The 22664-nt window shown below is 46.2% G+C and overlaps 1 protein-coding gene across 7 annotated transcripts in view; it reads left to right on the top strand.

Annotated features, from left to right (window-relative positions):
* Positions 1-12447, top strand: part of LOC109881703 (protein RUFY3) — a 69206-nt gene extending 56759 nt beyond the window's left edge. For 2 of the 7 annotated variants that reach the window (XM_031816438.1, XM_031816444.1), the window contains exons 11-15: positions 10576-10695; positions 11036-11168; positions 11290-11366; positions 11553-11580; positions 11838-12261. In XM_031816438.1, the coding sequence (XP_031672298.1) occupies positions 10576-10695; positions 11036-11168; positions 11290-11366; positions 11553-11580; positions 11838-11870 (391 nt within the window). In that variant the 3' untranslated portion in view covers positions 11871-12261. Of the gene's footprint in view, positions 1-7388; positions 9885-10575; positions 10696-11035; positions 11169-11289; positions 11367-11552; positions 11581-11837 lie in introns of those variants that run through there. The other 5 variants (XM_031816451.1, XM_031816468.1, XM_031816459.1 and 2 more) reach the window with 4 other exon arrangements.
* The last annotated feature ends 10217 nt before the right edge of the window (positions 12448-22664 follow it).

Here is a 22664-nt window from a genome sequence, read left to right as displayed (position 1 = left end):
GGAGGGAGGGACTATACAACAGGTAGGTAGGAGGAGGGACTATACAACAGGTAGGTAGGAGGGAGGGACTATACAACAGGTAGGTAGGAGGGAGGGACTGTAAAACAGGTAGGTAGGAGGGAGGGACTATAAAACAGGTAGGTAGGAGGGAGGGACTATAAAACAGGTAGGTAGGAGGGAGGGACTATAAAACAGGTAGATAGGAGGGAGGGACTATAAAACAGGTAGGTAGGAGGGAGGGACTATAAAACAGGTAGGTAGGAGGGAGGGACTATAAAACAGGTAGGTAGGAGGGAGGGACTATGAAACAGGTAGGTAGGAGGGAGGGACTATAAAACAGGTAGGTAGGAGGGAGGGACTATAAAACAGGTAGGTAGGAGGGAGGGACTATAAAACAGGTAGGTAGGAGGGAGGGACTATAAAACAGGTAGGTAGGAGGGAGGGACTATAAAACAGGTAGGTAGGAGGGAGGGACTATAAAACAGGTAGGTAGGAGGGAGGGACTGTAAAACAGCTGGAGAGCAGGTAGGAGGAAACAATACCTTAACACTACCCTAGCACTTGCGGTCGGTAAGCACTAACCCCAACTCCGTTAATACAAGAACAAGGGAGGGTACGCATGTCATTTCACAAATTCACAAGTCAAGTCAAGTCAGTTGGCATACAAATTCAAACCAACTCCCAACTCAACTCAAATGTTATGCTCAACAACAGAAATGAAATATAACAAAATGCTTTGAACAGCCATCAGTCTGTATTCTTCAAGGAAAGTCAATGCTCAATTCAGTACTGAATCCAAGTCAGATATCCCCAAACTATTCAGTCCAATTAATCCAAATGGGGAGATCTGACCAGTTCAGTAATGTAACCCACGAAGTAGAACTCTTCCATATAAATATCCTTCCTGTTAATTTACCTGAGTCAGACAATCCACAAAGAGAAACCTCTTCTCAATTAATGCTCCTACACAAGTCTCACCTGTGCAGCATGAAAGAAAAGTATCACCAAACATTTTCTCCTCTATTCCCCTCAAACTAAACTCTGGACCACAAAGCCAGTTCCACTGTGTTTTTTAGGGACTGGTTTAGACTTGGGACACCAGGTGTGTGTAATTCATTGTCATGTAGAACAGAGAACCAGCAGGCTCCAGACCTCGTACAGTAAGAGACCATTTATGCTTGATCCAATAATGTGGTTGGGAGTTTGTGCCGTATGTGTGACTCAATTGCTGAGCCTCCGGAGGAATTCGGAGGCCAAATTAAGCTCAGTACCACACCGCCGTGTGCCTCAAATGTTGTACCAATGTGGAGGGCCCCATATAGCTCCTTGTTGACATGATTGGTTGACGGTAGTTCAGCACGTCCTGCTGGTTCAGCAGGTCCTGCTGGTTCAGCACGTCCTGCTGGTTCAGCACGTCCTGCTGGTTCAGCACGTCCTGCTGGTTCAGCAGGTCCTGCTGGTTCAGCACGTCCTGCTGGTTCAGCACGTCCTGCTGGTTCAGCACGTCCTGCTGGTTCAGCACGTCCTGCTGGTTCAGCACGTCCTGCTGGTTCAGCAGGTCCTGTATAAACACAAACTCACTTCCTTGACAACAGCACTGCTCTGCGAAGCACAATAAGTATGAATGCCCTGACTTCTGCAGAGGCCATATCACCGTAAATGCTGAACGGTCAATGGAGACGTCAGATTGACCATGCAGCGCCTTTAACAGTTGAAATACCCCTAATCTATGCAGTCAAAATGCCCCCCTTTCACTTAACAAATCTAATTTTATTTGTCACATACACGTGTTTTAGCAATAATTAGAATATATGAATATTTGGACAAACAATGTCTTAGCAGCATAGACTAAGAATAGAATAGAATACAGTTTTACATATGAGATGAGTAATGCAAGATATGTAAACATTATTAAAGTGGCTAGTGTTACATTATTAAAGTGGCTAGTGTTACATTATTAAAGTGGCTAGTGTTACATTATTAAAGTGGCTAGTGTTACATTATTAAAGTGGCTAGTGTTACATTATTAAAGTGGCTAGTGTTACATTATTAAAGTGGCTAGTGTTACATTATTAAAGTGGCTAGTGTTACATTATTAAAGTGGCCAGTGTTACATTATTAAAGTGACTAGTGTTACATTATTAAAGTGGCTAGTGTTACATTATTAAAGTGGCTAGTGTTACATTATTAAAGTGGCTAGTGTTACATTATTAAAGTGGCTAGTGTTACATTATTAAAGTGGCTAGTGTTACATTATTAAAGTGGCTAGTGTTACATTATTAAAGTGGCTAGTGTTACATTATTAAAGTGGCTAGTGTTACATTATTAAAGTGGCTAGTGTTACATTATTAAAGTGGCTAGTGTTACATTATTAAAGTGACTAGTGTTACATTATTAAAGTGGCTAGTGTTACATTATTAAAGTGGCCAGTGATTACAAGTCTATGTATATAGGGCAGCAGCCTCTAATATGCTAGTGATGGCTATTTAACAGTCTGATGACCTTGATAGAAGCAGTCTCTCGGTCCCAGCTTTGATGCACCTGTACTGACCTCGCCTTCTGGATGATAGCGGGGTGAACAAGCAGTGGCTCGGGTGGTTGATGTCCTTTATGATCCTTTTGGCCTTCCTGTGACATCGGGTGCTGTAGGTGTCCTGGAGGGCAGGTAGTTTGCCCACGGTGATGAGTTGGGCAGAGGGCACCACCCTCTGGAGACCATTTCATTTTGTCAGTGATGTGTACGTCAAGGAACTTGAAGCTTTCCACCTTCTCCACTGCTGTCCCGTTGATGTGGATAGGGGGGTGCTCCACTACTGTCCCGTTGATGTGGATAGGGGGGTGCTCCACTGCTGTCCCATTGATGTGGATAGGGGGGTGTTCCCGCTGCTGTTTCCTGAAGTCCACCATCATCTCCTTTGTTTTGTTGACGTTGAGTGAGAGGTTATTTTCCTGGCACCACACTCCCAGAGCCCTCACCTCCTCCCTGTAGGCTGTCTCGTCGTTGTTGGTAATCAAGCCTACCACTGTGGTGTCGTCTGCGAACTTGATGATTGAGTTGGAGGCATGCGTGGCCACGCAGTCATGGGTGAACAGGAAGTCCAGGAGGGGGCTGAGCATGCATCCTTGTGGGGCCCCAGTGTTGAGGATCAGTGAAGTGGAGGCGTTGCACAGGGAGGGGTTCAGACCCAGGGCCCCAAGCTTAATGATGAGCTTGGAGGGTACTATGGTGTTAAAAGGCTGAGCTGTAGTCAATAAACAATAAACAGCATTCTTATATAGGTATTCCTCTTGTCCAGATGGGAAAGGGCAGTGTGTTGGCGATTGCATCGTCTGTGGATCTATTGGGGTGGAATGCAAATTGTGGGTCTAGGGTGTCAGGTAAGGTAGAGGTCATATGATCCTTGACTAGTCTCTCAAAGCACTTCATGATGACAGAAGTGAGTGTTACTGGGCGATAGTCATTCAGTTCAGTTATCTTTGCTTTCTTGGGTACAGGAACAATGGTGGCCATCTTGAAGTAAGTGGGGACAGCAGACTGGGAAATATCTAATATGTCCATAAACACTCCAGCCAGCTGGTCTGCGCATGCTCTGAGGATGCGGCTGGGGATGCCGTCTGGGCCGGCAGCCTTGTGAGGCTTAACACGCTTAAATGTCTTACTCACGTCGGCCACGGAGAAGGAGAGCCCACAGTCCTTGGCAGTGGGCCGCTTTGGTGGCACTGTGTTATCCTCAAAGCGGGTGAAGAAGGTGTTTAGCTTGTCTGGAAGCAGGACGTCAGTGTCCCCGATGTGGCTGGTTTTCCCTTTGTAATCCGTGATTGTCTGTAGCTACTGTCACATACGTCTTGTGTCTGAGCCGTTGAATTGTGCCTCCACTTTGTCTCAAAACTGACGTTTTGCCTGTTCTTACGGAGGTAATAACTACACTGTTTGTGTTCTGCCATAATCGTGCTTCTACAACTGCATTGCTTGCTGTTTGGGGTTTTAGGCTGGGTTTCTGTACAGCACTTTGAGATATCAGCTGATGTACGAAGGGCTATATAAATCAATTTGATTTGATAATCCCAGTCACCTTGTCATGGTTAAATGCAATGTTTTGCACGAATACAGCCATCTGTCCATTGTTTCTGATTAGGGTAGGTTTTAATAGTCACAACATCTCCAATACACTTCCTTATAAATTCACTCACCGATTCTGCGTATACGTCGATATTATTCTCAGAGGCTACCCGGAACATGTCCCAGTCCGCGTGATCAAAACTATCTTGAAGCATGGATTCCGATTGGTCGGACGAGCGTTGAATAGTCCTTAGCACAGGTACTTCCTGTTTTGAGTTTCTGCCTATAGGAAGGGAGGAGCAAAATGGAGTTGTGATCAGATTTGCCTTAGGGAAGGTGGGGGAGGACCTTGTAGGCATCCCGGAAGTTGGAGTAGCAGTGGTCGAGTGTTTTAGCAGCACGAGTACTACAGTCAATGTGTTGATAGAACTTTGGTAACGCTTTCCTCAAATTGGCTTTGTTAAAATCCTCAGCTACAATGCATGCGGCCTCAGGATATGTGTTTTCCAGTTTGCATAAAGTCAAATCAAATCAAATGTATTTATAAAGCCCTTCTTACATCAGCTGATATCTCAAAGTGCTGTACAGAAACCCAGCCTAAAACCCCAAACAGCAAGCAATGCAGGTGTAGAAGCACTGTGGCTAGAAAAAACTCCCTGGAAAGGCCAGAACCTAGGAAGAAACCTAGAGAGGAACCAGGCTGTGAGGCGTGGCCAGTCCTTTTCTGTCTGTGCCAGTGAAGTTCTTTGAGGGCCGTTGTGGTATCGGCTTGAGGGGGAATAGCCACGGCCGTGGCTATAGCTGATGAGAATTCTCTTGAGGTAACAGGGTCAGCACTTGATTGTGAGGTATTCTAGGCAGGGTGAAAAACAGGACTTGAGTTTCTGTATGTTAACTCAATCACACCATTAGTAGTTAATCATGAAACACACCCCCCCGCCCTTCTTCCAAGAGAGATATTTATTCCTGTCTTTATGATGAACTGAGAACCCAACAGGCTGTATGGACAGTATATCCAGAGAGAGCCATGTTTCCATGAAACAGAGTGTTACAATCCCTGATGTCTCTCTGGAGGGAGATCCTCGCCCTGAGCTCGTCTACGTTATTATTCAGCGATAATTAGCGAGTAATATACTCTGAATCGGTAGGTGGTGTGCGTGCAGGCCTCCTTATTGTCCATAGAATTTCAAAAAGTCTCCACTAGGTACCTCTTTTCCACCCGCGGTGTTTTGGAGTCAGTTCAATTGCCCTGGAGGGTACTAACAAAGGATCCGATTTGGGAAAGTTGTATTCCTGGTCGTAATTCTAGTGATTTACCACCACTCTGATATCCAAAAGTTGTTCCCGGCTGTATGTAATAACACACAAAGAAATCTGGGCTAATAATGTAAGAAATAACACAAAAAATACCGCAATGTTTCCTGAGAGCTAGAAGCATGGCAGCCCTGTTCATCTGCGCCATTTTTTCTTCCTTCCTATATCCACGCAAACCAGGAAGTGACTATGGGTCTGACTAGGAATTTGACCAGGGCGGAGCCTATAGATGGGTTCGTTGTTTAGCAACAAAACAGACGCGTGTGCCAAACAGACAGGATTGGCTTAGATTGTTGACAACATGTAAACTATTTCGCCGCCAATGTTTGTTAAAAACATAAATAAATTTGCACAACGAACACTTGTTCCTCAAATACATCGTTACAGTTGTTTGTTTGCTAGCTAGCAGATTTTGGCCATTTTAGCATAGATGTGACATCCTGTCAAAATAATACATGGTATGAAGAACAAGATGAAACGAGCCACCTAAGATTCCTAAGATTCCTCACATGGCAGCTTCTTGTCATTGTTGCTAGCTGTCTGGCCATCCAGAATCACAACACCACACACACCTCTGCCCCATGGAAGTGTGCGCATCGTTTTCCAGACGTTGTCAGCTAACCTGTCTATACACATCAAGAAACCGCACTTCCACAGTAGATTAGAACAGGACGCATGAGTTTACCAGGCATTCAGAACTGCTTTCCAGGACTTAAAAGCAGCTCTGTCATTGGGATTCTTCATCTACTTTTTATGCTTTTTTTTGTTTTTTTTGTCAGTCTTTATCTGAGTCCCAGAAACCGGCCCTGAGTGAATTAGGCTTTCTGGCTGTGTTCTGTTTTAGAGCCCACTGAAACAAAGCTCTTGACAGCCTCAGTCCAGTGTGTTTATCAGGTCTAGTCTGTCTAATAAACCTCAGTCCAGTGTGTTTATCAGGTCTAGTCTGTCTAATAAACCTCAGTCCAGTGTGTTTATCAGGTCTAGTCTGTCTAATAAACCTCAGTCCAGTGTGTTTATCAGGTCTAGTCTGTCTAATAAACCTCAGTCCAGTGTGTTTATCAGGTCTAGTCTGTCTAATTAACCTCAGTCCAATGTGTTTATCAGGTCTAGTCTGTCTAATAAACCTCATTAATGTGTTTATCAGGTCTAGTCTGTCTAATTAACCTCAGTCCAGTGTGTTTATCAGGTCTAGTCTGTCTAATTAACCTCAGTCCAGTGTGTTTATCAGGTCTAGTCTGTCTAATTAACCTCAGTCCAATGTGTTTATCAGGTCTAGTCTGTCTAATAAACCTCATTAATGTGTTTATCAGGTCTAGTCTGTCTAATTAACCTCAGCCCAGTGTGTTTATCAGGTCTAGTCTGTCTAATTAACCTTAGTCCAATGTGTTTATCAGGTCTAGTCTGTCTAATTAACCTCAGTCCAGTGTGTTTATCAGGTCTAGTCTGTCTAATAAACCTCACTAATGTGTTTATCAGGTCTAGTCTGTCTAATAAACCTCACTAATGTGTTTATCAGGTCTAGTCTGTCTAATAAACCTCAGCCCAGTGTGTTTATCAGGTCTAGTCTGTCTAATTAACCTCAGCCCAGTGTGTTTATCAGGTCTAGTCTGTCTAATAAACCTCATTAATGTGTTTATCAGGTCTAGTCTGTCTAATTAACCTCAGTCTAGTGTGTTTATCAGGTCTAGTCTGTCTAATAAACCTCACTAATGTGTTTATCAGGTCTAGTCTGTCTAATTAACCTCAGTCCAATGTGTTTATCAGGTCTAGTCTGTCTAATAAACCTCATTAATGTGTTTATCAGGTCTAGTCTGTCTAATAAACCTCAGTCCAGTGTGTTTATCAGGTCTAGTCTGTCTAATTAACCTCACCAATGTGTTTCACTGTCTAATCAGGTTCTCTTCACAGGGAGTTACAGCCAGATACTTTCCCTGCAATAACTACTGTCTTCCTCTTCTTCTTTCTGTCCTTTTTTCTCTCCATTTCTTTCATTTCTTGGTTCTCTTCTTCTCAGTGAGAAAGACTGTGTGAAGCAGGCCAGAAGCTTGAGTTCCAATGCAGGGAAACTGCTTCAGAAGCAACTATAGGACTCTCCTCTCTTCCCTTTCTCCCCCCACAATGACACCCACATCATAGTTTCAGAAATCTGATTCCCAATCGAAACATAAAACCAACCTTTGCATAATATAGAAATGACTAAGCTAGGGTATTTATTTTGATATGATATCTGTTGCGGTTAAACCTTTTCATTTCTAACTGTTAAACAATCTTTTGTTTCCTAAAACTAAACTCTCCTTAAACAGTTTTCCTGACAGCATTACTTTGATTAGCAGCATGGACTGGAGACAGGCTAGAGGGCACCAGAGAGAGGCTATCTTTCTGTTGTACTGAGACAGGCTAGAGGGGGCCAGAGAGAGGCTATCTTTCTGTTGTACTGAGACAGGCTAGAGGACTGTTGGACTAGCAGTGCAGGGTGACTCCACTCACAGTACTACATCTTTCTGTGTTAATAAAGACATCAGACCCACAGCTGTAATGAATGTTCCCCGATAAGAGGTTTGGGATGTCTGCCATTTTAGTAAGAGAGAGGTTACTGTTCTGAAAACTCTAAATATTTGCTATTTCTTGAACATCAACACACGCAGACGCCCCCTACAGTGGCATACCGTAGGTCCTTAGACCAGCCCAATGCTGCGTACAGCTTGTCCTTAGACCATACAGACATACGTGCTTAACCAGCCACTGAGCAGCCCTCTTTCTCACCCCATGGTTAATAAAGGTCTGGCCTCCTGCACCGTTAAGTGATAATGCCTGAGAAGCCCGTGTTTGGAGGACATATTGGCACGGGTGTTGTTAGGCCCGAGACGAAGGTGAGGCAAACCGTGCCAATATGTCCTCCAAACACGGGCTTCTCAGGCATTATCACTTTTATACAACAGGTTACCAACCTATTCAAATAACGATTGACATTTTCATTAGATTTATTTTGATAAATGTATTCATACCGTTTCATCTTTACACAAATCTAGGGTTACTATCCAAGCTGGCTGGTCGTTCGTTCTATCAGTTCGGTTACCAGAGACGCGACCCAGTCGTTCAGTCGTTTTGTTCTGTATCTATGGATGCAACACAGTCGTTCGATCTCAATGTTCTATTGCCATACTGGCTGGCAACGTTCTTGTCCTTTGCTTGCTAGCTAGCCAACTACGGCTATCTTAGTCACATCAAAAAGTGCAGCCAGAATAACAGCAAAGTAGCTGTATTTGCTTGTTTAAGTAGTTTTCTAGTGACCGTTATTTGGATACATTCATAAGAATTAGCAAAAGAAGCGCGATTTCGCCTGTCAAGGAAAATGTGCTCACTCATCAGGACACTGTTGTTCAAAGGAGCTAGCCAAAAACACAGCGAACATAATCACTTCAAAGCTGGAAAGACTGCGAACTAGCTGCACTTCGTTTGACCCGTTTTATATTAACATTTGTTTGTATATATCCATAAGAATCATGCGGATTCATGACTTGGACTGGCTGAGTCCCGACCCCTACACTTTCATTACAATGGGGCAGCTGGAGATGGCATTTCTATATTGAAACAATGTTGCAAATGTCAGAGAGACAGACCGCAAGTTTTATTAAATCTCCGCTGTTGAAAACCAATTGCTAGTTTAAAAGAAGTGGGAGATAATGTCTTGATGCTTTTTACAGTGGAGATCGGGTTTATAAATTGCCTGGCTGGGCTGATGAGACAGTGGATTGGTGCAGTCAGATGGAACAGAGTAAATAATCATTTTAACGTCATAGATTTAACCGGTGGTAACTTGTGGAATAGACACCGCCTGGAATGCGGTTTTAATCAATCAGCATTAGGCCCAACCCTAATGTCATGGTACGGTATAAAGTACCGTACCATGACATCGGGACCATACAGCACACCCAGTTTGTAGCTGTGCTTCCTTCACTAGTCTGACTCCATACAGCTTTCTGTGGAACCATGCTGTTGGCCACTCACTGCTGTATGGAGCAGTGGCCTGGTCCCAGATCAGTCTGTGCTGTATGGAGCAGTAGCCTGGTCCCAGATCAGTCTGTGCTGTATGGAGCAGTAGCCTGGTCCCAGATCAGTCTGTGCTGTATGGAGCAGTAGCCTGGTCCCAGATCAGTCTGTGCTGTATGGAGCAGTAGCCTGGTCCCAGATCAGTCTGTGCTGTATGGAGCAGTAGCCTGGTCCCAGATCAGTCTGTGCTGTATGGAGCAGTAGCCTGGTCCCAGATCAGTCTGTGCCCTATGGAGCAGTAGCCTGGTCCCAGATCAGTCTGTGGCTAAAATAACAAGTCGGAGCGCGGAGCACACTTAAACGCATCTATCATGTCAGGGTCTATAATATGTGAAAATGTGAAGGGTCAGTCCAGGACAGCATGACTATAAAGCAGTCCCAGAGCACAGCAAGGCTAAATGACGTGTCTGTGGACGTCAACTGTAGTCAATACTAGCATAATAAAAAGGATTCAATCAAACTTCTTCTACTGGTCTGCTTCTCCTGGATGATTGGAGGGGAGCGCCTGTCGTTCTCCCGGGTGATTGGAGGGGAGCGCCTGTCGTTCTCCCGGGTGATTGGAGGGGAGCGCCTGTCGTTCTCCCGGGTGATTGGAGGGGAGCGCCTGTCGTTCTCCCGGGTGATTGGAGGGGAGCGCCTGTCGTTCTCCCGGGTGATTGGAGGGGAGCGCCTGTCGTTCTCCCGGGTGATTGGAGGGGAGCGCCTGTCGTTCTCCCGGGTGATTGGAGGGGAGCGCCTGTCGTTCTCCCGGGTGATTGGAGGGGAGCGCCTGTCGTTCTCCCGGGTGATTGGAGGGGAGCGCCTGTCGTTCTCCCGGGTGATTGGAGGGGAGCGCCTGTCGTTCTCCCGGGTGATTGGAGGGGAGCGCCTGTCGTTCTCCCGGGTGATTGGAGGGGAGCGCCTGTCGTTCTCCCGGGTGATTGGAGGGGAGCGCCTGTCGTTCTCCCGGGTGATTGGAGGGGAGCGCCTGTCGTTCTCCCGGATGATTGAAAGGGAGCGTTTGTTGTTCTCTTTATGTTCATCCTAGCTTTGTTTTCCCTGTTTATCTTCTTTTGAAAAAAGGTTTCTCCCTGTCTTGTCCTTTACTTTTCATTTTATCTTAAGTTCATGATGTCTTCTGTAGTTTTCATCCCCTCCCACCCCTGGTCCAGATCCCGTCAGGCGGAGACAGAGAGGGACCAGGCAGGGGAGGATAATAGAATGTTCAAACAGGAGTTTGGAGAGAAGATAGACGCCCTACAGCTGGAGATGGAACATCTCAGGAAACACCGGTAACTAGAGGGGGGTGACACAAGACTGGCCCACTCTGTTCTGTATCCTCCAGGCTGTCGCTATAGCAACTCTTATTGTGTCTGCTGTTCTGTATCCTCCAGGCTGTCGCTATAGCAACTCTTATTGTGTGTGTGGTGTTCTGTATCCTCCAGGCTATCGCTATAGCAACTCTTATTGTGTGTGTGGTGTTCTGTATCCTCCAGGCTATCGCTATAGCAACTCTTATTGTGTCTGCTGGTCTGTATCCTCCAGGCTGTCGCTATAGCAACTCTTATTGTGTCTGCTGTTCTGTATCCTCCAGGCTATCGCTATAGCAACTCTTATTGTGTGTGGTGTCAGGTCATGTTTGGAGCTGGAGCTGAGGAGAGGGAGGGGTAGTGATGGAGTTAGCCAGTATATAGAGCCTGTGTCTGGGGAGAAGATTACCTCGGCCCCCCAGAGAGACCTGAAACACCTGGAAGACATCCGGAAGGTACAGCACCCTGCTCCTAGCTCCTTCACAGGGAATTTAAAAAACATCTTCAACAATCATATTTTCAAGCTCATCTGAACATGTTCAAAGTATCCCCCACTAATAATGATGTTTGTTATAGGAACTGGAGGCAGTGAAGAAGGAGAATCATCAACTATGTGCTGTGGTAGATGACGCGAGCGGTCCAGGGTCCAACATGTAAGTAATGGTTTAGTTAGGTTTAACTTGTGCAGGCTTGAGTAAAGTTTAGTCATTTTAATCGGTGTAAAAGTCTCATTGCCTTGCTAAATTAAAGTTTAATCAGTGTAGTCTCATTGCCTTGCTAAATTAAAGTTTAATCAGTGTAGTCTCATTGCCGTTTAACATCTCTCTCTCGTCTTGAAGGTCAATGTCACAAAATGAGGATGAGCAGGTAAGTTAAAACTATTTTAAACTGATTCATACTTTGGTTCTAGTCTATACTCAGATTAATACATCTACATAGGATCTATACTCAGATTAATACATCTACATAGGATCTATACATCTACATAGGATCTATACTCAGATTAATACATCTACATAGGATCTATACATCTACATAGGATCTATACTCAGATTAATACATCTACATAGGATCTGCCATTATTGCTGTTTACGAACTATCAGATGTTGCCTTCTCCTTTCCAGGAGGAGTCTTGTCTTGATCAGCCCTCAAACTGAAGGGTTTCACTGACCATGATGTCTGTCTTCCTCTGACATAAAGACTTCCTCAAACTGAAGGGTTTCACTGACATAAAGACTTCCTCAAACTGAAGGGTTTCCGTGACCATGTCTCAATCTAGTTGACATGATCCTCCCCCTGAGCTCCTCTAATGTCTCAACTGGTTACTGAAAATAAGCTCTGCCTTAAAACAGAAGGATTTAACTCCCATGATATAGAACCAGGGTGTTCTATGACAGCTGTCTGGCCAATGGGCTGCCCCTCCAATTTCTGTTAGTCACATGTCTGTGGAACTTGTTCAGTTTATGTCTCAGTTGTTGAATGTTATGTTCATACAAATATTTACACGTTAAATTTGCTGAAAATAAACGCAATTGACAGTGAGAGGATGTTTCTTTTCTTGCTGAGTTTATATGGACAGACATGTATGCCTTGTCCCGGATTATGGCTGAGACAGCGTCTTGGTGTGATGTGAAGAAAACATCAGCCTCTCCGCTGGCCCTCCAGTCTGGCCTGAACTCCTGAATCCTAGACAGCCCTAGAGGACAGAAGAAGTGACAGAACACTAGGAATCCTAGACAGCGCTAGAGGACAGAAGAAGTGACAGAACACTATGAATCCTAGACAGCGCTAGAGGGCAGAAGAAGTGACAGAACACTATGAATCCTAGACAGAGTTGGAGGACAGAAGAAGTGACAGAACACTATGAATCCTAGACAGAGCTAGAGGACAGAAGAAGTGACAGAACACTATGAATCCTAGACAGCCCTAGGGGACAGAAGAAGTGACAGAACACTATGAATCCTAGACAGAGCTAGAGGACAGAAGAAGTGACAGAACACTATGAATCCTAGACAGCCCTAGGGGACAGAAGAAGTGACAGAACACTATGAATCCTAGACAGCCCTAGAGGACAGAAGAAGTGACAGAACACTATGAATCCTAGACAGCCCTAGGGGACAGAAGAAGTGACAGAACACTGAATCCTAGACAGCCCTAGAGGACAGAAGAAGTGACAGAACACTATGAATCCTAGACAGCCCTAGAGGACAGAAGAAGTGACAGAACACTATGAATCCTAGACAGCCCTAGAGGACAGAAGAAGTGACAGAACACTATGAATCCTAGACAGCCCTAGGGGACAGAAGAAGTGACAGAACACTGAATCCTAGACAGCCCTAGAGGACAGAAGAAGTGACAGAACACTGAATCCTAGACAGCCCTAGAGGACAGAAGAAGTGACAGAACACTATGAATCCTAGACAGCCCTAGGGGACAGAAGAAGTGACAGAACACTGAATCCTAGACAGCCCTAGAGGACAGAAGAAGTGACAGAACACTGAATCCTAGACAGCCCTAGAGGACAGAAGAAGTGACAGAACACTGAATCCTAGACAGCCCTAGAGGACAGAAGAAGTGACAGAACACTGAATCCTAGACAGCCCTAGAGGACAGAAGAAGTGACAGAACACTGAATCCTAGACAGCCCTAGAGGACAGAAGAAGTGACAGAACACTGAATCCTAGACAGCCCTAGGGGACAGAAGACTATGATTCCTAGACAGCCCTAGAGGACAGAAGAAGTGACAGAACACTGAATCCTAGACAGCCCTAGGGGACAGAACACTGAATCCTAGACAGCCCTAGGGGACAGAAGACTATGATTCCTAGACAGCCCTAGAGGACAGAAGACTATGATTCCTAGACAGCCCTAGAGGACAGAAGAAGTGACAGAACACTGAATCCTAGACAGCGCTAGAGGACAGAAGACTATGATTCCTAGACAGCCCTAGAGGACAGAAGAAGTGACAGAACACTGAATCCTAGACAGCGCTAGAGGACAGAAGACTATGATTCCTAGACAGCCCTAGAGGACAGAAGAAGTGACAGAACACTGAATCCTAGACAGCCCTAGGGGACAGAAGAAGTGACAGAACACTGAATCCTAGACCGAGCTAGAGGACAGAAGAAGTGACAGAACACTGAATCCTAGACAGCCCTAGAGGATAGAAGAAGTGACAGAACACTGAATCCTAGACAGCCCTAGGGGACAGAAGACTATGATTCCTAGACAGCCCTAGAGGACAGAAGACTATGATTCCTAGACAGCCCTAGAGGACAGAAGAAGTGACAGAACACTGAATCCTAGACAGCGCTAGAGGACAGAAGACTATGATTCCTAGACAGCCCTAGAGGACAGAAGAAGTGACAGAACACTGAATCCTAGACAGCGCTAGAGGACAGAAGACTATGATTCCTAGACAGCCCTAGAGGACAGAAGAAGTGACAGAACACTGAATCCTAGACAGCCCTAGGGGACAGAAGAAGTGACAGAACACTGAATCCTAGACCGAGCTAGAGGACAGAAGAAGTGACAGAACACTGAATCCTAGACAGCCCTAGAGGATAGAAGAAGTGACAGAACACTGAATCCTAGACAGCCCTAGGGGACAGAAGACTATGATTCCTAGACAGAGCTAGAGGACAGAAGAAGTGACAGAACACTGAATCCTAGACAGCCCTAGAGGACAGAAGAAGTGACAGAACACTGAATCCTAGACAGCCCTAGGGACAGAAGACTATGATTCCTAGACAGAGCTAGAGGACAGAAGAAGTGACAGAACACTGAATCCTAGACAGCCCTAGAGGACAGAAGAAGTGACAGAACACTGAATCCTAGACAGAGCTAGAGGACAGAAGAAGTGACAGAACACTGAATCCTAGACAGCCCTAGGGGACAGAAGAAGTGACAGAACACTGAATCCTAGACAGCCCTAGGGGACAGAAGAAGTGACAGAACACTGAATCCTAGACAGCCCTAGGGGACAGAAGACTATGACTCCTAGACAGCCCTAGGGGACAGAAGACTATGAATCCTAGACAGCCCTAGAGGACAGAAGAAGTGACAGAACACTGAATCCTAGACAGCCCTAGAGGACAGAAGAAGTGACAGAACACTGAATCCTAGACAGCCCTAGAGGACAGAAGAAGTGACAGAACACTGAATCCTAGACAGCCCTAGGGCACAGAAGACTATGAATCCTAGACAGCCCTAGGGGACAGAACACTGAATCCTAGACAGCCCTAGAGGACAGAAGAAGTGACAGAACACTGAATCCTAGACAGCCCTAGAGGACAGAAGAAGTGACAGAACACTGAATCCTAGACAGCGCTAGAGGACAGAAGAAGTGACAGAACACTGAATCCTAGACAGCCCTAGGGGACAGAAGAAGTGACAGAACACTGAATCCTAGACAGCCCTAGAGGACAGAAGAAGTGACAGAACACTGAATCCTAGACAGCCCTAGAGGACAGAAGAAGTGACAGAACACTGAATCCTAGACAGCCCTAGAGGACAGAAGAAGTGACAGAACACTGAATCCTAGACAGCCCTAGGGGACAGAAGACTATGAATCCTAGACAGCCCTAGAGGACAGAAGAAGTGACAGAGCACTGAATCCTAGACAGCCCTAGGGGACAGAAGACTATGAATCCTAGACAGCCCTAGGGGACAGAAGAAGTGACAGAACACTGAATCCTAGACAGCCCTAGAGGACAGAAGAAGTGACAGAACACTGAATCCTAGACAGCCCTAGGGGACAGAAGACTATGAATCCTAGACAGCCCTAGAGGGCAGAAGAAGTGACAGAACACTGAATCCTAGACAGCCCTAGGGGACAGAAGACTATGAATCCTAGACAGCCCTAGAGGACAGAAGAAGTGACAGAACACTGAATCCTAGACAGCCCTAGAGGACAGAAGAAGTGACAGAACACTGAATCCTAGACAGCCCTAGGGGACAGAAGACTATGAATCCTAGACAGTGCTAGAGGACAGAAGACTATGAATCCTAGACAGCCCTAGAGGACAGAAGAAGTGACAGAACACTGAATCCTAGACAGCCCTAGGGGACAGAAGACTATGAATCCTAGACAGCCCTAGAGGACAGAAGAAGTGACAGAACACTGAATCCTAGACAGCCCTAGAGGACAGAAGAAGTGACAGAACACTGAATCCTAGACAGCCCTAGGGGACAGAAGAAGTGACAGAACACTATGAATCCTAGACAGCCCTAAAAGACAGAAGAAGTGACAGAACACTGAATCCTAGACAGCCCTAGGGGACAGAAGTGACAGAACACTGAATCCTAGACAGCCCTAGAGGACAGAAGACTATGAATCCTAGACAGCCCTAGAGGACAGAAGAAGTGACAGAACACTGAATCCTAGACAGCCCTAGAGGACAGAAGAAGTGACAGAACACTGAATCCTAGACAGCCCTAGAGGACAGAAGAAGTGACAGAACACTGAATCCTAGACAGCCCAAGAGGACAGAAGAAGTGACAGAACACTATGAATCCTAGACAGCCCTAGAGGACAGAAGAAGTGACAGAACACTGAATCCTAGACAGCCCTAGGGGACAGAACACTGAATCCTAGACAGCCCTAGAGGACAGAAGAAGTGACAGAACACTGAATCCTAGACAGCCCTAGAGGACAGAAGAAGTGACAGAACACTGAATCCTAGACAGCCCTAGGGGACAGAAGAAGTGACAGAACACTGAATCCTAGACAGCCCTAGAGGACAGAAGAAGTGACAGAACACTGAATCCTAGACAGCCCTAGAGGACAGAAGAAGTGACAGAACACTGAATCCTAGACAGCCCTAGAGGACAGAAGAAGTGACAGAACACTGAATCCTAGACAGCGCTAGAGGACAGAAGAAGTGACAGAACACTGAATCCTAGACAGCCCTAGAGGACAGAAGAAGTGACAGAACACTGAATCCTAGACAGCCCTAGAGGACAGAAGAAGTGACAGAACACTGAATCCTAGACAGAGCTAGAGGACAGAAGAAGTGACAGAACACTGAATCCTAGACAGTCCTAGGGGACAGAAGAAGTGACAGAACACTGAATCCTAGACAGCCCTAGAGGACAGAAGAAGTGACAGAACACTGAATCCTAGACAGCCCTAGAGGACAGAACACTATGAATCCTAGACAGAGCTAGAGGACAGAAGAAGTGACAGAACACTATGAATCCTAGACAGAGCTAGAGGACAGAAGAAGTGACAGAACACTATGAATCCTAGACAGCCCTAGGGGACAGAAGAAGTGACAGAACACTATGAATCCTAGACAGAGCTAGAGGACAGAAGAAGTGACAGAACACTATGAATCCTAGACAGCCCTAGGGGACAGAAGAAGTGACAGAACACTGAATCCTAGACAGCGCTAGAGGACAGAAGAAGTGACAGAACACTATGAATCCTAGACAGCCCTAGAGGACAGAAGAAGTGACAGAACACTATGAATCCTAGACAGCCCTAGAGGACAGAAGAAGTGACAGAACACTATGAATCCTAGACAGCCCTAGGGGACAGAAGAAGTGACAGAACACTGAATCCTAGACAGCCCTAGAGGACAGAAGAAGTGACAGAACACTGAATCCTAGACAGCCCTAGAGGACAGAAGAAGTGACAGAACACTGAATCCTAGACAGCCCTAGAGGACAGAACAAGTGACAGAACACTGAATCCTAGACAGCCCTAGAGGACAGAACAAGTGACAGAACACTGAATCCTAGACAGCCCTAGAGGACAGAAGAAGTGACAGAACACTGAATCCTAGACAGCCCTAGAGGAGAGAAGAAGTGACAGAACACTGAATCCTAGACAGCCCTAGAGGACAGAAGAAGTGACAGAACACTGAATCCTAGACAGCCCTAGGGGACAGAAGACTATGATTCCTAGACAGCCCTAGAGGACAGAAGAAGTGACAGAACACTGAATCCTAGACAGCCCTAGGGGACAGAACACTGAATCCTAGACAGCCCTAGGGGACAGAAGACTATGATTCCTAGACAGCCCTAGAGGACAGAAGACTATGATTCCTAGACAGCCCTAGAGGACAGAAGAAGTGACAGAACACTGAATCCTAGACAGCGCTAGAGGACAGAAGACTATGATTCCTAGGCAGCCCTAGAGGACAGAAGAAGTGACAGAACACTGAATCCTAGACAGCGCTAGAGGACAGAAGACTATGATTCCTAGACAGCCCTAGAGGACAGAAGAAGTGACAGAACACTGAATCCTAGACAGCCCTAGGGGACAGAAGAAGTGACAGAACACTGAATCCTAGACAGAGCTAGAGGACAGAAGAAGTGACAGAACACTGAATCCTAGACAGCCCTAGAGGATAGAAGAAGTGACAGAACACTGAATCCTAGACAGCCCTAGGGGACAGAAGACTATGAATCCTAGACAGCCCTAGAGGACAGAAGAAGTGACAGAACACTGAATCCTAGACAGCCCTAGAGGACAGAAGAAGTGACAGAACACTGAATCCTAGACAGCCCTAGGGGACAGAAGACTATGAATCCTAGACAGTGCTAGAGGACAGAAGACTATGAATCCTAGACAGCCCTAGAGGACAGAAGAAGTGACAGAACACTGAATCCTAGACAGCCCTAGGGGACAGAAGACTATGATTCCTAGACAGCCCTAGAGGACAGAAGAAGTGACAGAACACTGAATCCTAGACAGCCCTATGGGACAGAAGACTATGAATCCTAGACAGCCCTAGAGGACAGAAGAAGTGACAGAACACTGAATCCTAGACAGCCCTAGAGGACAGAAGAAGTGACAGAACACTGAATCCTAGACAGCCCTAGGGGACAGAAGAAGTGACAGAACACTATGAATCCTAGATAGCCCTAGAGGACAGAAGAAGTGACAGAACACTGAATCCTAGACAGCCCTAGAGGGCAGAAGAAGTGACAGAACACTGAATCCTAGACAGCCCTAGGGGACAGAAGAAGTGACAGAACACTGAATCCTAGACAGCCCTAGAGGACAGAAGACTATGAATCCTAGACAGCCCTAGAGGACAGAAGAAGTGACAGAACACTGAATCCTAGACAGCCCTAGAGGACAGAAGAAGTGACAGAACACTGAATCCTAGACAGCCCTAGAGGACAGAAGAAGTGACAGAACACTGTATCCTAGACAGCCCAAGAGGACAGAAGAAGTGACAGAACACTATGAATCCTAGACAGCCCTAGAGGACAGAAGAAGTGACAGAACACTGAATCCTAGACAGCCCTAGGGGACAGAACACTGAATCCTAGACAGCCCTAGAGGACAGAAGAAGTGACAGAACACTGAATCCTAGACAGCCCTAGAGGACAGAAGAAGTGACAGAACACTGAATCCTAGACAGCCCTAGGGGACAGAAGAAGTGACAGAACACTGAATCCTAGACAGCCCTAGAGGACAGAAGAAGTGACAGAACACTGAATCCTAGACAGCCCTAGAGGACAGAACACTATGAATCCTAGACAGAGCTAGAGGACAGAAGAAGTGACAGAACACTATGAATCCTAGACAGAGCTAGAGGACAGAAGAAGTGACAGAACACTATGAATCCTAGACAGCCCTAGGGGACAGAAGAAGTGACAGAACACTATGAATCCTAGACAGAGCTAGAGGACAGAAGAAGTGACAGAACACTATGAATCCTAGACAGCCCTAGGGGACAGAAGAAGTGACAGAACACTGAATCCTAGACAGCGCTAGAGGACAGAAGAAGTGACAGAACACTATGAATCCTAGACAGCCCTAGAGGACAGAAGAAGTGACAGAACACTATGAATCCTAGACAGCCCTAGAGGACAGAAGAAGTGACAGAACACTATGAATCCTAGACAGCCCTAGGGGACAGAAGAAGTGACAGAACACTGAATCCTAGACAGCCCTAGAGGGCAGAAGAAGTGACAGAACACTGAATCCTAGACAGCCCTAGAGGACAGAAGAAGTGACAGAACACTGAATCCTAGACAGCCCTAGAGGACAGAAGAAGTGACAGAACACTGAATCCTAGACAGCCCTAGAGGACAGAAGAAGTGACAGAACACTGAATCCTAGACAGCCCTAGAGGACAGAAGAAGTGACAGAACACTGAATCCTAGACAGCCCTAGGGGACAGAAGACTATGATTCCTAGACAGCCCTAGAGGACAGAAGAAGTGACAGAACACTGAATCCTAGACAGCCCTAGGGGACAGAAGAAGTGACAGAACACTGAATCCTAGACAGAGCTAGAGGACAGAAGAAGTGACAGAACACTGAATCCTAGACAGCCCTAGAGGATAGAAGAAGTGACAGAACACTGAATCCTAGACAGCCCTAGGGGACAGAAGACTATGATTCCTAGATAGAGCTAGAGGACAGAAGAAGTGACAGAACACTGAATCCTAGACAGCCCTAGAGGACAGAAGAAGTGACAGAACACTGAATCCTAGACAGCCCTAGGGACAGAAGACTATGATTCCTAGACAGAGCTAGAGGACAGAAGAAGTGACAGAACACTGAATCCTAGACAGCCCTAGAGGACAGAAGAAGTGACAGAACACTGAATCCTAGACAGAGCTAGAGGACAGAAGAAGTGACAGAACACTGAATCCTAGACAGCCCTAGGGGACAGAAGAAGTGACAGAACACTGAATCCTAGACAGCCCTAGGGGACAGAAGAAGTGACAGAACACTGAATCCTAGACAGCCCTAGGGGACAGAAGACTATGAATCCTAGACAGCCCTAGGGGACAGAAGACTATGAATCCTAGACAGCCCTAGAGGACAGAAGAAGTGACAGAACACTGAATCCTAGACAGCCCTAGGGGACAGAAGACTATGAATCCTAGACAGCCCTAGGGGACAGAAGACTATGAATCCTAGACAGCCCTAGAGGACAGAAGAAGTGACAGAACACTGAATCCTAGACAGCCCTAGAGGACAGAAGAAGTGACAGAACACTGAATCCTAGACAGCCCTAGGGGACAGAAGACTATGAATCCTAGACAGCCCTAGGGGACAGAACACTGAATCCTAGACAGCCCTAGAGGACAGAAGAAGTGACAGAACACTGAATCCTAGACAGCCCTAGAGGACAGAAGAAGTGACAGAACACTGAATCCTAGACAGCGCTAGAGGACAGAAGAAGTGACAGAACACTGAATCCTAGACAGCCCTAGGGGACAGAAGAAGTGACAGAACACTGAATCCTAGACAGAGCTAGAGGACAGAAGAAGTGACAGAACACTATGAATCCTAGACAGCCCTAGGGGACAGAAGAAGTGACAGAACACTATGAATCCTAGACAGAGCTAGAGGACAGAAGAAGTGACAGAACACTATGAATCCTAGACAGCCCTAGGGGACAGAAGAAGTGACAGAACACTGAATCCTAGACAGCGCTAGAGGACAGAAGAAGTGACAGAACACTATGAATCCTAGACAGCCCTAGAGGACAGAAGAAGTGACAGAACACTATGAATCCTAGACAGCCCTAGAGGACAGAAGAAGTGACAGAACACTATGAATCCTAGACAGCCCTAGGGGACAGAAGAAGTGACAGAACACTGAATCCTAGACAGCCCTAGAGGACAGAAGAAGTGACAGAACACTGAATCCTAGACAGCCCTAGAGGACAGAAGAAGTGACAGAACACTGAATCCTAGACAGCCCTAGAGGACAGAAGAAGTGACAGAACACTGAATCCTAGACAGCCCTAGTGGACAGAAGAAGTGACAGAACACTGAATCCTAGACAGCCCTAGAGGACAGAACAAGTGACAGAACACTGAATCCTAGACAGCCCTAGAGGACAGAAGAAGTGACAGAACACTGAATCCTAGACAGCCCTAGAGGACAGAACACTATGAATCCTAGACAGCCCTAGAGGACAGAAGAATTGACAGAACACTATGAATCCTAGACAGCCCTAGAGGACAGAAGAAGTGACGGAACACTGAATCCTAGACAGCCCTAGAGGACAGAACACTATGAATCCTAGACAGCCCTAGAGGACAGAAGAAGTGACAGAACACTATGAATCCTAGACAGCCCTAGAGGACAGAACACTATGAATCCTAGACAGCCCTAGGGGACAGAACACTATGAATCCTAGACAGCCCTAGGGGACAGAACACTATGAATCCTAGACAGCCCTAGGGGACAGAACACTATGAATCCTAGACAGCCCTAGGGGACAGAACACTATGAATCCTAGACAGCCCTAGGGGACAGAACACTATGAATCCTAGACAGCCCTAGGGGACAGAAGACTATGAATCCTAGACAGCCCTAGAGGACAGAACACTATGAATCCTAGACAGCCCTAGGGGACAGAACACTGAATCCTAGACAGCCCTAGGGGACAGAACACTGAATCCTAGACAGCCCTAGGGGACAGAACACTGAATCCTAGACAGCCCTAGGGGACAGAACACTGTGAATCCTAGACAGCCCTAGAGGACAGAAGGCTATGAATCCTAGACAGCCCTAGGGGACAGAACACTATGAATCCTAGACAGCCCTAGGGGACAGAACACTGAATCCTAGACAGCCCTAGGGGACAGAACACTATGAATCCTAGACAGCCCTAGAGGACAGAAGGCTATGAATCCTAGACAGCCCTAGGGGACAGAACACTGAATCCTAGACAGCCCTAGGGGACAGAACACTGAATCCTAGACAGCCCTAGGGGACAGAACACTATGAATCCTAGACAGCCCTAGAGCACAGAAGGCTATGAATCCTAGACAGCCCTAGGGGACAGAACACTGAATCCTAGACAGCCCTAGGGGACAGAACACTATGAATCCTAGACAGCCCTAGGGGACAGAACACTATGAATCCTAGACAGCCCTAGGGGACAGAACACTATGAATCCTAGACAGCCCTAGAGGACAGAAGAAGTGACAGAACACTGAATCCTAGACAGCCCTAGGGGACAGA

This window comes from Oncorhynchus kisutch, linkage group LG3 (genome assembly GCF_002021735.2).
Source record: "Oncorhynchus kisutch isolate 150728-3 linkage group LG3, Okis_V2, whole genome shotgun sequence".
NCBI classification, from domain to species: domain Eukaryota; kingdom Metazoa; phylum Chordata; class Actinopteri; order Salmoniformes; family Salmonidae; genus Oncorhynchus; species Oncorhynchus kisutch.
The sequence above is the reverse complement of the archived record's forward strand: the minus strand, read 5'-3'. Positions and strand labels throughout refer to the sequence as shown.